This window comes from Heliangelus exortis, chromosome 18 (assembly GCF_036169615.1).
Source record: "Heliangelus exortis chromosome 18, bHelExo1.hap1, whole genome shotgun sequence".
Lineage (NCBI taxonomy): Eukaryota > Metazoa > Chordata > Aves > Apodiformes > Trochilidae > Heliangelus > Heliangelus exortis.
Genome location: NC_092439.1, coordinates 6,832,075 through 6,850,335, shown reverse-complemented (window position 1 = coordinate 6,850,335; position 18,261 = coordinate 6,832,075). Strand labels below are relative to the sequence as shown.

The 18,261-nt window shown below is 38.4% G+C and overlaps 1 protein-coding gene across 3 annotated transcripts in view; it reads left to right on the top strand.

Annotated features, from left to right (window-relative positions):
• Nucleotides 1–3,976: 3,976 nt before the first annotated feature.
• CSTF3 (cleavage stimulation factor subunit 3) overlaps nucleotides 3,977–18,261 on the top strand; it is a 41,629-nt gene continuing 27,344 nt past the window's right edge. For 2 of the 3 annotated variants that reach the window (XM_071762113.1, XM_071762111.1), the window contains exons 1-3: nucleotides 4,404–4,652; nucleotides 11,693–11,794; nucleotides 11,924–12,019. In XM_071762113.1, the coding sequence (XP_071618214.1) occupies nucleotides 4,533–4,652; nucleotides 11,693–11,794; nucleotides 11,924–12,019 (318 nt within the window). In that variant the 5' untranslated portion in view covers nucleotides 4,404–4,532. Of the gene's footprint in view, nucleotides 4,210–4,403; nucleotides 4,653–11,692; nucleotides 11,795–11,923; nucleotides 12,020–18,261 lie in introns of those variants that run through there. The other variant, XM_071762112.1, reaches the window with a different exon arrangement.

Here is an 18,261-nt window from a genome sequence, read left to right as displayed (position 1 = left end):
CCTGTCTGATTTCCAGACACTGGGACACTGTTGCAGCCTGGTGGCAGGCATGCAGAAATGGCTGCTGGAAATGTGAGACTGACTGTGCATGTGCTGGAGAGGTGATCTGCACACACACTATACACCCAAAACATTCCAGACATGTTGAAGTCAGTGTATGTAGACTATAAATGTTACCTCCATAAATATATGGATGCAAATCTTAAGCAAAAAAAAAAAACAAAAAACCAATAATGTAACCCTGTCTCTGAGGATATCCAGCTACTGGCTTAAGCAACCTTTAGCCCTGTTTTTCCTCCTTAGTGTTTTATCATTAAAATACAGTTTTAAACAGAGACAGAGAGATAGCTTCAGAATTCATTTCATTATGGTAAATTTTTCAAAGATCCACAAGGCAACATAAATAAACGTTGATGAATACTAACACTGACCCACTACAGAGGAAGAGAAGAACTACTTACACTGGGAAAAAAACAGAGGGATAAACACAGAAAAACATTTAGAAAAAGCTTGTTTAGTCTACATGTGGATTACTTATACATTTCTTGGAAAGCCGAAAAAATGCTTGCAAAAAATAAGCAAATACTATGTTCATTTGTATTAAATGATAGCAAATTCAAGCAAACTAGTTGATGTTGGAGAGGCTAGAATTCAATTCTTAATTTGAACATCTTATTACAGTATTAAAATGCATTACTGTAACTATGCAGTCCTCTACAATTATTTTCTACTATTTACCCTACTCATTCACTAATGCATTCGCTTTTCTCTGCTTATAAACTTCTAAATTACTTTCACTCCTTAAATTAATTTTAAAGCCTAAAAAATTTCTCTCTATTCTCCAAGAAAGAAGCTTTCTTCCATTACATTTATCACTGCATGTCACTATTCCTTTTTTAATTTAATCATAACAGGCTGTGATCATGAAGCCTGACTCACTGGGTAACAGGGGACACAGAATTTCATCCTTTGCTACTGCTCTTGTAACTTGTGTTTCTGTTCCTGTAATCTAGAAATCTTTCACCACACATCACTCTCTCTGGACTTTCCATGTTGTAAACCTCTTCTACTGGGACATTCACCAGCAGCTCAGACACTGGTAGCTGCAGTATGCACAGCTGGTGTATGCCTGCCATGCCTTTCCTGCCCAGATTGCCCGCAGGACTCAAACAGGAAAGCTGATGACAGAGAACAGGAATTTGAAACAAGGCAGAACTGGAACGTATCCTCCCCAACTCCTGATGATAAACAAGGCCACTACTGGATCCACAGCACAGAAACAGTAACAGCTCCAGTGCCCAGGCTGCCTCGTTTTGACACATTAAGGTCTGCTGTATTTCAGCCCCCACAAAGCAGGGATCAGTCTGAGTCTCACAGAAGAAGCAAGGAGCTCCCTGCTCCAACCTCTTACTTCAGCACCTGTGAATGATGTTGCCAGAGCACAGACAGCCTCTCTGCTGCACATGGCACAGTGATCAGAGTGAGAAAAGGCCCTGAAAGAATTGTATTTCAGAGACTGTTACTCAGGAGACAGATCTGATGCCACATACCCAGCAGACAGCTTCACACATTCCTGCCAGCTGGGTGGTATTTATAGGAGAGTATTTCCAGCTGAGCACTACTGCCTTCTGCTCCTCATCACCCAAATCCCTCAGCTGCTTCCCCTTCACCTCTTCACTACCAACACCAGCAGTACCAGTGCAGAGGCCAAGAAAAACTCAGCAAAGCTTGTTAGCTTGGCTTTAACTTCCTTTCTCATCTTTGCCATTGATGCAACCAATTAGTGAGACACACCCAATTCCAAAGAAGTGGATGTCAAATGGGGAGCAAAACCAGTTTGGCAGAAAGATGAATTTCATTCATAATTATGGCCCATGGGAATTTAAATTTAGCCTACCTTCATTTTTTTAGAGCACAGAATTCCCCTGGTGTTGCCAGCTTTGAATATGAAAGGACATATTATGGGCTCTATTGGGGGGTACTTGGGTACTGCAGAACTGAGGAAACAACAGGGCCCACCAACACCCTGGACAGTATCAAGTCAGGGTCTCTCAGTTTTCAGGTCAACCTTACATATGCTGAATCCAGCTTCCAAGGGGTGTGACACAGCCCACAGCCTGCAATAGTACAATACTGTATTTCTGGAAGAGTGGGGAAGCCAATTCCCAGCATCCTCTGCATTCAGGCAGCTCAGCATTAACACAAAGAAATTAACAAGGCAGTTCAAACCTAGGAGCTGTAACCATTGTCTCTAGCATTGGGCAGATAATCAGATCTGTGAGGGAAACCTGTAAAGTTTCTGGACTATGTTTCCAGTGGTTATAGAGCTGCACTAAAAGAGTTGCACAAAATGTGTCATTGCATAACTAATATTAAAAAATAAGCTGCTCTGGCAGGTAAAATCACTTGAAAGACAGGTATGTCAGCTGTCCCAGCTCCATGGCAACTTTGCTCCACTTTATGGTTTGCCAAGATCTTGGCCTGGCAGCCTTTAGGGTTCCACATCTGTTTTGTTTTCAGATCTCATTTTCTTCCAGTTGTTTTTTCTAAGTGACACAAAATTTCTGTCTATTTTTTCCACGTGGGGATATTTAAGTAGCACTGAACTGTAGGTATAGTGGCCTTCAATTTATGTTCAGTTCCAGTTTTGTTTCCAATTTCTGCAGTGCTCAGAGAGCTGTATTATCCACAACAGTTTACCTGTTAATTCATAGGTTGCCATTAAGCTTCATGTAAATTACTGATCTAAACATGAATCACTACAGTACATATTAGCAATGTCCTGTTGTTTTGATATCACAAACCATTTGAAAATTAAAGTGCAGCCTTCCCAGGCAGACAGGCCTGTAATCATGGCTTCCCTGCTCCAGTTACCTCATGCTAGAAGCCTCCAGATACTCCACTCAAGATGAAACACTTCCGAAGCAAGGGAAGGAACAACCACATTTAAAGCAAAACAAAACAAAAAAGTTTGAGCTATGTGGAAGGAATTAGCAAGTAAACAATTGTTGTTACTACACTTTTCTGATCTACTTCTGGTCTACTACACTGAGCCTGGTCAAATAGGTGCATACTATCTGCTCCCCTTTTTTGAGGAGAGGCTTATGGTGAAGCTTTATTTAAAAAGTTATATATTATTCATTTATTATATCCTCTCTCCACACATTACCATGGCTTAAGGTGTATTTTGGAAGATGAAGCAGAAAGGAACTAGTATCAAGTAACTTCAAGTACTTCTGCATAAATACAGCTTTATTACACAGTTTTAACACTTACACTGTGGCTGTGAAGGCAGCTAAGCCAGCTTTCACCTTGGTATCTGCCAAGCCTCCTTCAATGAATTCATTTCACATAGCAGTTCCTCTGCAGTGGCTGATTCAAAACCCTTCTCTCAGGGCCAGACTGGTGATTGCCTTTAAACAAAGCGAAGTTGCCTCAGAGAGAGCTGCCTCTGGGGTCCTCGAGGTCTTCTGAGACGATGACCTTTTGGTCTGTACTTTGGACTTGCTCCCTTTATTAACAAGGGCTCTTGTGAGATGGAAGGGACAAGTCTCCTGCTAGCAGACATTGCTGACATCACCTCACCTAGGGGAAAATGCCCGTTTTCTGCAAAAAAAGCGACAGTTCAAGAGGCAACGCTTCCTTAACGGAGTGACCCCTGACCAACCCGCAGGGCCAGGGCGAGAGGCGACCAAAGCCTCATGGCTTCTGCCCACTGTCCTTCAGAGTGTCAACATTAAGCGGTTCTTAGGAAACGGAGACCGAGCGAGGGGAGCAAACGCCCCGTGACGGCCTTACGTCACGAGTAAGGAGCGCCATGAGTACAGCTCCCGGACCTTCCCTCACAGAGTGACGACTTCCTTCTCAGTGACGACTTCCGGCCCCGAGTCGCGCGCTGCCATGACGCATTTCCTCCCCTCCGCCGCTTTTCCCAGGGCTCCCCGCGCGGCTCGGCTCGGCTCCGCTCCGCCCCCCGCCCCCGCTGCAACCCGGAGCGGAGCCTCCGCGCCGCCATTTTGTTGGTAGCGCTGCTGGGGCTGCGGGCCGCAGCGATTGGCGCTACCGGGGGAGCTGCCCGCGGCGGCGGCGGCGCTGAGCGCTTTTTAAAGGTTTTTTGTTGGTTTGTTTTTTTTTTAAATCTGTCCGGGCTATTCTGTCCCAGCCCTGTTTTAACACGCCATGTCCGCAGAAGGAGCTGCCGGCGACCAGGTGAGGGGGAGGAGGGTGAGGCTGCAGGCCGCTCCTCCCTGAGGGGCACGGAGGGGCGAGCGTCGTCGTGGCGGTACCGCGACCCGACCCGGGGCTTCTCGGGAGCTGTGCGGGCCTTGGCGGGGCTGAGCGTCCGGCGCAGGGTGCGGGCCCGGGAGCCGCCGTTGGGCCCCGGGCGCTGAGGGGAGCGCGGGCGCGGTGGGCGAGCGCGGCCGTTGCCTCTCCCCCGGCCTCTGTAAGGTTCTGTCGGGCTGCTCACAGGCCTTGTCGGCGAAAGGTTCCCCTCCCCCGCCGCACACACCCATTTTGTGGAACTCGCGTCTATGCCGTCAGCCGAGCGTTGCGCTGGGGGAAGGGAGGGTGCGGAGCCGCTCCCAGCGTCCTCGCTCGGTAAAAGCGGTAATGAGTCGAAAATAATGGCTCTCTCGGCCTTCTGGTTTCTGGTAAGCAAACTTGAATTCAGGACGAGGTGGACAATAGACACTCCAGTGAGCCTCGCTTTCCCCGTCTCCTGTGTTCGTGGTCATTGAGTACACGCACTCCGGAAGAAAATCGAAACCCGGATAAGCTGTTCCCAGCGATACATTTGCAGTGTTCTGTAAACTGAGTGTTTGCTGAAAATACGCCCTTAACATATATGGCGGTGTACCTCCTTAACAGTGCTCTGCTCCTCCAGAATAAGGTTTTATTAAAACACCTATAAATTAGAATAGGAACATTCTTATTTAATAAAAGAATCCTATTTACGTAACAGCATTTTTTCTCTTGTTGGGGGACACTACTGTTTCAGTTGGTTTTGGCTTGAGATTTTTTTTTTTTTTTTTGTATACTAAAGTATGTATTTGTCACAACATATTCTAGGCAGGTCCTCTGTCCTGCTTACTGGCAGAATTTCTCTAAACGGGTCTTTTAAAAATAGTTAGGACTGTTTAAAATTTACTTATTGGAAGAATAGAGATGGAAGTTCTAGGCTGACAGGAATGATTGATAGCACTGTGGGCATGCCTTAGTGGCCAGTGTAGCCTGCAGATAAGCTTAATATTAAGGTGATGATTTGATGCACCTTAAGAAGTTTTTCTTCGTGGAATGTCAGGCTTTTTACAAAACAGGTTATGCTTATGTGTGTCTGGGCCAGTACTCTGAAAGGTTAGAGCGTAAACTCTAAGATAAGCAATTCTGTAGGGGGTAGTAAAGACAAGTGCTCAGAATGTAAAATAACCAGTTTATGTCTCATTAGGAAAATATCTTAAAAATTACCAGCCTGTATGCTCAAAGATGGTCAGATTAACAAGCTTGTAGTGTGATTAAGCAAGAGATTCTTCATAATGGCTTGCTTCATTGCAAGGTAGATGGCTACAAATAAGTAAGAATCAGGTTTATCAAAATGTATAGTTGTATATTCTTACTTAGTAGTGTATTTCTGTAGCTGTTGTGATGCCGTATCACAGGGATTTTAGCATTCAAAAAAAAAAAGGAAATTGGTATTTACAACCTATATAAAGAACATAGGATTTGGCATCTTGTTCCATATTAAGATTGATTGTGTTTACCCATCAATTGTGATTACTCTTTTCACAGTGGGTACACTTCAAAAATTTTAGAAAACCACAAGTGTTATATAGATTGGGTTGTTATTTTTTCTTAGTCTGTCCTCTTTATGGAGGCCTTTGGATTGTAGTTTCCTAGAAGTCTCTTTTGTGGTCAGTTACCTCTCTTGCATACATTTTCCTCAGTTTCACTAAGCTGCCCCCTATTTTCTTTTTCCTTACCCTTTTGTTTCTTACTTGTAACATTAGGCCATAATTTGATATCACTGCCTTTAGCAATACCACCAGGAAGCTTTCTGCACCGTGGGCACCCACTCATGCAGTGGAGTAGTGAGGCAGGTGGACCTCAGGTAAGCACTGATGCTGCTCTGTGGTCTTATTGAATATAAGAGACCTGAATTCACTGTGTCCCTGTGGAACAAGGAGCAAACAAGCATTGTGATTGGGGCTGTTGTGCCTTGCTCTCTTACCTACACTACAGCTGCTGTATATTGTAGCTGAGGGCTAGCTGATTTACATAGAGAATATTTTTATGGTTTTAAATATTCCTTTCTGTAGGAAGCTGAAGGTGGGCAGAGACTGGCTTGTGTCTGGCTTTCCTGTTTCAGGTTTCATCTGCTGCTTCATTGGCCAGCTTCTAAGCTATGCCATTTTTTTTGACAGTCACATAGATGAGTATGAGGGTGACTGTACAGTGTAATTTTCATCTACATTGTGTGCAAGATGTACACATGATAGTCTGTGATGCAGATGTTGAAGATCTTTGAAAAATCAGAACTTAGTTCTGACTCACTGTTGCAGAGAGATGTCTGCATCTTACTTCCCAGATCTAAGGGTCTGGAGTTGACTTCCAAAAGCAGGGTGAATAGCAGATTGCCCTGATGTCTCCAGCCAATACAAGGTAGTGGTATTGTGAGAAGGAAAAACAGTGGAATGTTGGATGTAGGGTGGGGAAGTGAAGATATTGTAAGGTTAAGGACCCAGCTGGGATTTAGGAATCTTTATTTATTAGGTGCAGTGTAACTGAAATGTGGCTTCACTGCAGTTAGGCTTAGCTTAGGTCCAGGCATTCTTAGGCTGCTTTGCTGAGTGGATCAGGAGCCTTGTGTTCATTGTTTTCTCCTTGTATAATTATTGTAGAATGGACTGGAGCAGGAGAGCAAAGAAATGTGACCACCATGGCAGTATATTTAAAATTTTTGCACTGTGTTAACTATGCTGGACCCAAATTAATTTCTTCAGAAACAATTGAATTATGTCAGGACTTATATCTCTTAGGTCTCTGCCAAACTTCTGGCAAGGGCTACATGCTGTTTAGCAAACCAGAAGGTTTGTTAAACCAAGGTCAGTTCTTAGATTACCAAACACTTACCCTTGTCTATATCTATAGTTAGAAATCCTCATTTATAATCTGAAAGGCTACATCTGCCACTGCTTGGGCAGAAAATTCCCTGACAAGCTCTTCCCAATCTCTTGATCTTAGTATGTCTTCATATTTTTCAGGACTTTAATGTATACATCTGGTTTCATTTCCATCTTGTAGTGGTTGTTTCCTGCATTTTCTAGCAAGACCTACGTTTGTTGTTCTTTCTGTCTCTTTCTACCATGACAGAACCACTATCCTTACCCATATAATAAACACATATTTGCCAGGCATAAATTATATCTGAAAACTTGATGCAATATTTGCTATCTCCCTGCATTAGTTACCTTCTAATCTTTTAAGGCCGGAGCAGTCATTTCGTGCTTCCTGTAACCATTTCCAAGCTATGTACCTCAGTCTGTGATGCGTGTAACTTTGTTGAATCATTTATAGAATTATGTGAATGTGAATCTGGTCCAAGACTGAGCTGTGGGGGAAAAAAGGTGTCTGTGTTGTCTCTGTGGCTACAGAAAAGACTTAAAGCCAGGCTAGTGCCGTTTTTTACTGGCACTTCTGTCCCTTCTTACTCATTCCTGTCATTCGTACCTTGTCGCTGATATGGTACATATCAAAGTAAGCTTATTAATTCTAAATGCAATAGTAAATGTTATTGTAGTTAACTTTAGCTTAAAGTTTTAAAAATAGATGTCAATGAGCACAATACTGAAAGTAGAAGTTTATTCTTGCTCTTTTGCATGGGTTTCACATCTTGGGAGGAGCCCTTTGGAAAAACCTCCCCTCAGCATATTGTTTAATGTAATATATGGTAAAACTGGGTCTAGTATCACAGCTTACAGTTACTATAGAATCCGAACACAAGGTGAAATAAGTATACAGTGGGTATTTTTCCAGTTTTTACACAAAAGTATACAATACAATATTTTAGTTGAATTTCGAGGTCACTTAGTTCCAGGTATATCAAGAAGAAGTGGAAGATGTCTTATGAGGAAAGAATGGTAATCACTCCTAGTCTAAAACTCTCGATTTGTTCAGAGGTATAAAACAGCCTAGATCATATTGCAGGGACAGTATTTACAAAAGTATAATTTTAAAATAATTTAAGTGTTCTGGGTTAGGCCTGTTAATAGCGACCTAGTCTTAAAAAGAGTTTTTTTCAAGATACTGTTTTGAATTGGCACAGGGGTAAAACAGAAGAATGCAAGGAATTAGGGCAGATTTAAGAAAATGCAAGGGTTGATAAGGGGTAACTAGAGTGTAGAGAAGCAATTTGTTACTGAAGAAAGGAGTTTAAAGCTTGTTCTGTGCACATGCAGCCGTAACAAAACTAAGGAAAAAACCTTAGGCTAGACAAACCTGTAAAAAGGCATAATTGGACAACTAATAGTGCTTGTTAAATTGCATATTTATGTATTTGAAATTCCTTGGGTCTTTTACAGTCAGGGCAATCCTAAACTGTGCAACATCCAACCAAAACTTCCGAACAGTGGTTTCCACCTTAATGGACATAAAATTCCTTTTGAATGTTGCACCAGCTTGATGGAGCAAGCCATTAAAATTCGTACCCTTTTGTGTGCCACAGCCTATATGTCTTGTTAGTAGAGGTTCTAATTTTATTATTAGTGGTAGTTTTTAAAGCATCTTAAACTGGCCACTTCACAGGTGGAACAGCTGTTAAAATACATTTCAATGTAAAAGATCCTTTTATGGAAACAGGAGGATGCTTTAAGCAATTGGATGTATTAGGTGGTGTGAATAGTTGAACGAGGTGTTTGGCTAAGGTATTATGCATTATTGAGGCATGAGGAATCATTCTTAAGAGGCCTTGAAGGCACAATTTTTCCTTGAAGGCGATTGATAAAGAACTTTAATACTGAGAGTCAGCTTTATGTATTTGGTTCTTGTTTCCTCAGGCATTCTTTATGAATCCAAATTTGGGTTTTGTGCAGTTGATGTGTTTGAAGGGAAGAAACTGGTAGACTTCCTGTTGGATAATCGTGTTTAGGTCTTCACAGATTTTGGAAACCATAGTCATATAAAGAATTTGGTCATATAAGTAATTTTATCATTAGTATCTATGAAAGTAAAAATCCATTGCTATTTATCTGTGTATAAATGACCAAAGGCAATCTGTGATTCAGACTAGACAGTTTCAGTACAGATAGTTGAGTACATGGAACTGTCAGTGCTAAAACAAGTGACTTTCAAGAGGGTTGCTTGCGGGATAGGAGCCTGATTATGTGAGAGGTATAACAAACACAGTTACCAAAAGCAGGAGAAAGAAGTATTTTCTCAGTTCATATGCAGCAATTTGCTGCGTTTGTTTTTTTTTTCAGGCAGTAAATAAAAGTTAAAAGCCTCTATGATTAGGTGCAATGTTATGGAAGCTTAAGTTTTTCTGGCTACAGTCAAGCTAGGTAAAGCCCCTTCATGTACATAGATGCAAACCAAATTCCTGGAAGTCTTAAAGAGTTTCACTACAGTGTCAGCTGAGTTTTGCATGTCATGTGGTGGAAAGGTTTGAGATACTACAACTGAACTACTAAGATTGTTGAATACTTTGGTGGCCCATTCTACTTTTTCCTCTTTGAAAGTTGCAATTTGCAGTGCAGGACTGTGCTTCCACAAATGTATTGGTTGGTTTTGTGGGGTGTTTTTTGTTGTTGTAGCTGATGTTAATAGTACCTCCTTTTAGACGTTTCTGTCTAATTGAGTGCAGAATATTACATGCTTGACTGAATATTTGAGACTAGTAGATTTCATTGAGATGGAATATATTGAGAAGCAATGCTTACCACTTGTGTGGATGAATTTGAATTAGTGCTTTATTGAACTCCCAAGTTTGGGTCATCTATTGACTTACATAAATACTCTCTAGGCTTTGTCAATGTCAGCTACAGTGCTGTCTTCTGTAAGCAGAAACTTGTTTATATATGTAATTTTAGACGAAATAAAACCACTAGTTCATGTCATATTGTGTTCTGTATCAGTTGAACTGTAAATTGCAGTATTACAGTCAGAATTTTTCACTAAAGGATGTACAAATATATAAAGTCTATAAATTTGCTACCTTTTAGATGACAATTTTGAGCTACTAATTTTATAATTATTTTATTTAAAATTCAAATTAATAATGTAGCTTGCTGTGGGACTTGAAACTTGCTTTCTAAGCTACACTGATTCTCACTGAGAATTTAATGCTACAAATTACTCAAAAACTGAATTCAAAGGAATAATGGTCTTTAAACTCCTAAAAAGCCCCCTTCCAGTTTTTCTTCTCCTTTTCATGCATGGTTGCTGTTACATGTCAGTGTAACAATTCTGCAACATTAATAAATTTAATTCAGACTCTTTTAAGGCATAGGCATTCAATTTATCCTGCTAGTAATACTGACACAAAAACTATTGATGCAGATCTAAAATTATTTCCTTGAAGTTATCTTTTAGCAACTGACAGGGTTTTTTCTAGCGTTTTCTGTACTGTAAGTCAGTCATACTGCATTATACAATATAGATTCTTATATTTTAACAGTAAATATGTAGCTGACTTGTAAATTTTCACAAGAAAGGTCTTGTAATAGTACTTAACAGGTTATTATTGTTACATCACATGAAAGGAAGAATTTACATGATCCTGTGACCTAGGACTGCTAACATTTGCCTGAAAGTGAATCAAGTTTGGAAAGCTAGTAAATAAGCTTTATGTTTCATGCTTAATAAAAAGCTTCATATGATTTAGGGTTGTAACAAGGACGTATTTTAAGGCTTGTCTGTGTGGGATCATCAGATTGTAATTTTTTTCATCTACTTTGTGCTAAAAGTGTTAAGTCTAGAAAAAAAAAAGGATATCTTAAGAAATTTTTCACAAGCCTTTAAAAGAACACTTAAGACTATCCTACAATAGTAACTGTGTTAACAAGTTGAAGTTCAATTTGGTAAAGCTTTTGCTGTCAAAAAAAGGTTTTAAACCCCAGTGTGAATGAATGTAAAAAAAAAAAAACAGGTAAGGTAGGCAGTTCCAAAGTCACCCACTGACATCAGAAAGTTAACCAGTTGTGTTGGAATAGAATGCATATATTGCTGCTAGTACTGTCATCTCCTAGATTTCATGTCAAATCTGTAACTTGTCATACAAATTATTGCCCTGGATTTACAGAAGGATCTGTGCAGTGACCTGGGCTTGTTTGGCTGAGGTCTGCAATAGAAAAATCGGTCTGAATTTACTTTGTTGCATCCTACAAGTTTCATGTTGGTTGAACCGTTTAAAATTTGTAGTGCAGTAAGTTTTCTGGCAAAGTCAGATTTCCTCTAGTCTTTTAGAAACATTCAGTCAGTACAGTCTGGCTTTTTGTTGCATCACCAACAATTTTGTTGCATTATCTTATTGGAACAACTTATTTTACAGGTAAAATTACAGTCTAGTAACTCCAGCATAAAAATCTGGATCTGGAATGTTACATTGTCAGAATGTTGCATTGTGAGCTTGACTCTATCTGGGACAGAACTTTTCAAACTCTACTTGTGATCTCTTATGTGTTCTTTATTGTTTTTCTAGGCTGCTGAATATGTCCCAGAAAAAGTGAAGAAAGCTGAAAAGAAACTAGAAGAAAATCCATATGACCTTGACGCTTGGAGCATTCTCATTCGAGAGGCACAGGTTTAGTGACATAGGATTACATTTCCTTATCTATGGTCCACTCACACTATTTGGTTCTGGAGTAAAGTCAGCATATTCATTTACATAAATCATAATATTGTAAATGCTGTTTTGATTTTCAATTTTTAGAATCAACCTATAGACAAAGCCCGGAAGACCTATGAACGCCTTGTTGCCCAGTTCCCCAGTTCTGGCAGATTCTGGAAACTGTACATTGAAGCAGAGGTTAATATTTTTACATTTTTTCTTATATAATATTTAATAGGAGTTTAAGTTTACACTTTGATAAGCATAAGTAAGATAGGCACATAATATATAGGGAAAAGGGGATTATATTAAATATACCTTGCCTTTATTTTGTAAAATAGGTACAAAGGAGTGATTAAAAATGAATGCTAAAGTATTGGGTCTTTATGATTTGATGATTGTTGCATTATGGAATTGCAACAACATTAAAACCGTTTCAATGGTATTGGAGTGCTTTAGCCTTTTATTTACTTGTCGTGTCAATTTATTGCCTCCGTGTCACTTACTTAGAGGACTTTTTTTTTATTTATTTATACATACAAACTTGAATGACTTTCTGTGAATGTCTGGGTCCTTTAATTTTTGTGGGGTTTTTGAGTGTTTCAGTGTTTTTAGGGAGGGTGTGGGTTGGAAGCTCGTTTCTGGAATGAAAATGCTGGGGAAATGGATTAGCACAACTCCTTAGTTTCTAAAAATCTCAGCAGAATTGCATGTGTTTACATAACTACATAAGACTTCCCACTAACTGTATTGATCATTTAAATGATCTTTAATGACAAACCATGAAATGTGCTGTATAATTGTATTATTTAGTTTTTTGTAGCTGATATTTACTACTAATACACATGCGTTTTGTGAGCATCTTCTAGCTGCACATTTTTTAAGAGACAGATACTCTACATGCTGAACTGCAGGGGTGGGGACCTGTTTGTGTAGATGAGAAATTAGAGAATTCTTTTCCATTTTATCTGAAACTTGCTAAGCAGCAATCTAAGTAGCAAAACTGCACTGTGTAGTTATTTTACATTAAATTACATATCCAAGTGCATTCTGGCAGAAAATTTGAAAGATTATTAAATAAAATAGAGAACATGGGAATGTAATAGAATTACAGAATTTTTTATATTGCAGTTTATAGTAAGATGTTACAGTGTAACAGAGTGCAACCTAAATTTAACATTACCTAGTTAAATATAGAATTTTCACTATTTTGTTTTCAATACTTTGTAGTATTTGGAATGTCAGTGATTGGACATGTTTTGGAGATTGTGAATTTGCTAACACATACAGATGTGTATTTTTCCTCTTGGCATCCTGCACTTGAATCTCTTAGCCTCTTGTATCCTGCAGTGTTTGCTACAGGGTCTAGACTTTATAGACTTAATATATTTTGATTATTACGTTAAGTTACCTAATTTGTACTTACTTAAAAACATTATCTTTCCGTGCCTCAAATATAAGGTTGAATAAGACCACCTCTGAAAGCCTACATTGTAGATATTTCAGCAGAAAATACTATTAACAATGTAAAGTTTGTCTTGAACCACATTCAGAGATTGATTGGCAGACATTGACTTCCTTAATTGACACCTTTTAGCTAATTTATAATCTATTAGTATTCAGAAACATTAACAGTGGCAAAACTTTCAACAGTCTAGGGTGTAAGGTTTTACCTGATTCTTCAAGGATCTTCTACAAAACAGGTATGGTAACCAGGTAATACGAAGTAAACTGGGGAAGGAAAGAATTGGAAGAAAGATCACTGGCTTGAGTGTGTGTGTGTATGCCTAGAACTACACTTGAAATATAAGAGAAATGAAATATATGATTGTTTTATTCAAAACAATGGAAAAGCAAACTGTAAAGTTCAGTTTTACAACTGCAAAGGGTTATAGTTGAAAGAAATAAAAAATTACTCTTCAGAAATTTATCTTCTATTCCAGCTCTGACTTAAATTTTCAAATTTTCAACTTTTCTTTCCTGGTTCCAATAATTTCTCTCAAAACTCACACAGGGACCAATTTAACTGACAGGCAACATCATTATCTCAGCTTTTTTTTTTTTTTTTACCCCCGTATATGTAACCATTTACAGCTATGAGCTGAAATAAATAACCTCATTTTCAAGGTCTTCTCTAGAAAACTCATATTCACACAATTGGGCACTGATGTCAATGTTGTTTTAAGTTGCCTGTTATGTATACAGCCCCATCTGAGAGTAAAATCAAAATGAAATGTTTTCTCTAATGTTATTTGAACAGTGTGGCTTAATATAAATTAAGACAAAGTAATTTTTGAAGCCTACCTGAGATAGAGGAATTGTTCTGAAGCTTCTGTTGCTGCTTTAAGATGTACAAGGAATAAAGGGAAGGTATTTCCCAAATATTTTTTCCTTGAAAATCTTAGTAGTGTTTTGCTACACAGTTTTTCTTGTATAGTTCAGCAGGACAACTCTTTGCAGCCTTGAGTTGGGCAAGGAAACTTGTGGTAAACCTTTGCTTAGCATTACTTTGCATTTACTTTCACTGCCTTGGTATTTAAGCCTGAAAATTGCCAAATCTTCAGTCATCTCTAAACAGTGTTTTTCCTGATATTAAAATGAGCCTAATACTTTTCCTCCTTAATATGAGAATGTTTCCTCTTTGTATCACAAAAAAAGACCAGAAGGGAAAGGAAAGTGGGGTTGTTTCCTGGGAGGTTGCTTTCACTAGAGAATTCTGTCATCTGAATTACTTCAATCTGAGCTGAGTATCATTACATAGTGGTGGTCTATTACTGGAAGATGGTCTAGGGTCAAGGTTATTATTATGGCCTTACAGAAAAGGAATTATCCCTTAACAGCTGTGTTCTTTATAAAATTGTTAGAAATCTTCACATTTCCCTCTGCCGAACTTGAGGAATGTGTTCTTTTTAGTCACTTCCAATCTGGAAGTAGAAACCACTGTTTAAAATCTACATGAACAAAATCTATTTCCTTGACATATTCCTCTTCATTTTTTAATGTAAAACTACTAAATGTAGGCCTTACTGCTATGATTGCCTCTGTTTTATGACTGTGCTTTTTCAGCTCATGGACTTTGTTTTCCTTTATGTATGACTTTGATCCCCACTGAGATAGTTCAAAGCATTTCTCAGAACTTAGTGTGTTGTCTAACTTAATGATACTGACATACAGACTGTGCTGAAGTAATTGAATACTTCATGCTTCCATTTTATGTGCCAAGCACCAATTGATATGCTCTGGTGTCTCTATTATGACTGGTTTGGTAGTTAGTAGAACATGGAGATTAACTGGAAAGAGCATGCTTTGACAGTTTGTTAATGGGAATTCTACTATTAAAGTTTGAATTTATAAAAAAATTTTGATTCTCACACTGGCTCTTATTTCTTCTGACATTCAAAGACGCAGTTGCAGGACATTGAAATAATAGAACTGAATGAAACAGCTTCCAGCTCTCAATGCTTTTGGGTCCTAGCATTTGAATGCTTAAGACTTGTGAGAATAGTTTTGTTTACTGAAATTGACAAGCTACATTATCTATTTCTGATACATATTTTAGCAAGTAAAATAGTTAACTTGCTATTCTGCATCTACTACTAAAATTTAGAAAGTGGGACAGTAATGCCACTCTTCTTGCTCAGACTCTTCGTTTTCTCTGGTTGCTTAAAGCACATTTTCCTCTTGATACCTTTACTGTACAATCTACTTCCAGAAAACTTGAATCAGTTCACATCAGTGCCTCTTACACAGTTTTTAAAAGGAGCATGTAAGTCTGTTTCACATGTGCCATAATGTTAAATTCATATATCACTTGATCTGGATTCTAGCCTGCTCTGCTGATTTGCTGTGTCTCCTTGGGTAAGTTATTTAACCTGTTTTGCCATTTTTAAAACAGATTCCTACCTACCTCACAGGGTTGTTGTGAGGCTCACTTTAGTAATTAAAGTACTTTTGGCATCTGGCTAAAAGGTGCTACAAAAATGTAAAAATAAATTCTGATGTAATACACCCTGTGACCCCCATAGGCCCCGCTGTCAATTTCCTTTGTCTCTCCAACTGTTTGAGCCATCTTTTTAGATACAGAAAGACTTGATAATGCTTCTTACACACTTGAAAGAACTTTTGCCAGTATTGTAAATATTTCAGTAGTTCTGAAGCAAGCATTTGAAGTTGTCACCTCTTTCTCTTCTAGTTTCCTTTGAGAGATCACCAGTTTGAAAATCCTCTTAAGTACATTTATTAAACTATATTCATGTATATGCAACATTTTTCTAATGATCCAAAGAATTTTTACGTCCACTTGCTTTAAGTGGGAACTTTGATCTGTAATTGTCCTGAGTGTTTCAGGACAGTTAACACCACACCTTTATACCTTTTTTATTGTTGAGTTTATGGCATTATATCCTGGTCACTTTGAACTGTTATTAGTAGAGGTTGAAAGGCTGCCATGATTAAAGATGAAAAATCATAAGCACAAGACAGTTGTGACAAATACCCCAAGTCTAGAAACAGTAAATACAAAGCTAGGAACATGCATGTAAAGTGTTTGGCTGCTGTTATTATGTATTTTTTGTCTTCCGAGTTTTGCAAGTAAGAGTCTTGTGATACTGCTTGTTCTAAAAAAAAAATGAAACTAGATACATTTGTTCAGCTAACTTCTATTTTAAATGAACACTTTGAATTTTACATGCCTTAGATGCTGTATGAGGATTCAGAGAGTGGGACCAAAGCTTAGGGTTGATTGTTTTGCATTTCATAATATGCAATACATCAGTACTTTAATTCATGTAATTCACACTGGTGTGGATACTAGTCAGAATGTATCATTTAACATACTTGTATATGAAAAATGTAAATAAAACCATTTAGAAAAATTACTGTTTTTGTTTAAAATGTTTGTGTTTCTTCAAAGCATTTTCTTCCCCTGTTTTGCTTTAGTCTCATTCTGAGTTCAGAAAAAGAATGTTATACATACCACCAAAATTCTTTTGCTTGGGGAAAAATGGGAACTGACTTCTGTCAGGATGAAGCTGGGGTGATCAGAAGTCAAAGTAGAGTAGACTTTCTTGGCTGAGATTCTTTTTAGTGATACTTCCAACTGCAAATACTGTATATATCACTAGCTGATCTTTGATTTCTTAATGGAAGATATACTCATTGTAATCCATGCCCACCTGCTAGTCTGCCACATTTCTCATAGTAAACTTCTACCTTTGAGAAACTGCTGTACAGGTGCTCTGTACAGACATCTATATTGCACATTCTTGACTACCTCAGTCTGAAATTTTAAATCTTTTTTTACAGCTGTATTTATGATCTTTTCTTATGTGTGGACTCTTGTTCCGTTTCTGTTAATAAATGTCGTTCTGTCTGTGTGATTATTGTAGATTTGCTATACTAGAAAGTGAATATGCAACTTCTTCCATGTCTTTTCTGCTCAATATGTAAGTACAGGCATGTACATCTTGCATAGTCCTACAAGTTGTATAATATCAGAAAGATACACACATAATTGACATATGTAGCTTCAGAAGATTTGTGGTACAGTACTATACTGGGTTTCTTTGTAATTCTGTTGTCTGTATTTGGTCATAAATATAATAAGAAAGTGTTAGGAGTTTTAATTCTGGAAGTGATATCTAATGAAGAAATTATTATGAACCCTCTTCTATAGTGTTGCTAATTTCACATGAATAAACATGAACTACTTCTTGTTCTGTTGTATTCTTTCCATGTGAGGTGACAGAAACATCCCTATTAGAAGTGTTAGTTATATAAAAATCTCATTCACATCACTTTTGAAGTCTCACTCTCAGATGTAATGAGGACAGTGAAGACTTTTCTCATTGTGTCCTTTCTTATGTTAAAAGTCAAGTCATTTGCTGATCCCTCTGTTAATGTGTTGGGGGGTGAAATATATCTTAGGTTAGGCACAAACTTTGAGCTACTTTCTCATGTCTAAACCAGAGAGAACCAGAGGTAAAAATACAGAGCTTACTTGTGTACCCTGTATTAGTTACAGATGGATTATCTTCATCTGCATGGGTGAGGGAACTTTAATTATAATTTCTCATCCATTTCTATCTCTTTTCCAGATGACACGTGCTGAACTCTGTTCAGTTTTTGAGAAGCCTGATGACTGATAAAAAACTTTCTGTTAAAGTTGATCTCTAAGTTGCCACTACATAAAACAGTGCTTGACTTCATTTGCTGCACGGTGTCTTTGCAGACTATGAGAAGGCTTTGGGTCACTGTGATGAAATCGAGTGGCTTCTGACTAGAGAGTTGTGTGAAGGCAAACCATTCATCCTGGCACTCCTGTGTCCTTCCAGTACAAATGTTCTTCATTTACGAGCACATTGTTTTTTCCATTTGCTGGGATAGTTTTTCTCACTGATGATTTCAATGTGTTATGTGTTCTACATCTAATAACAGTTCTG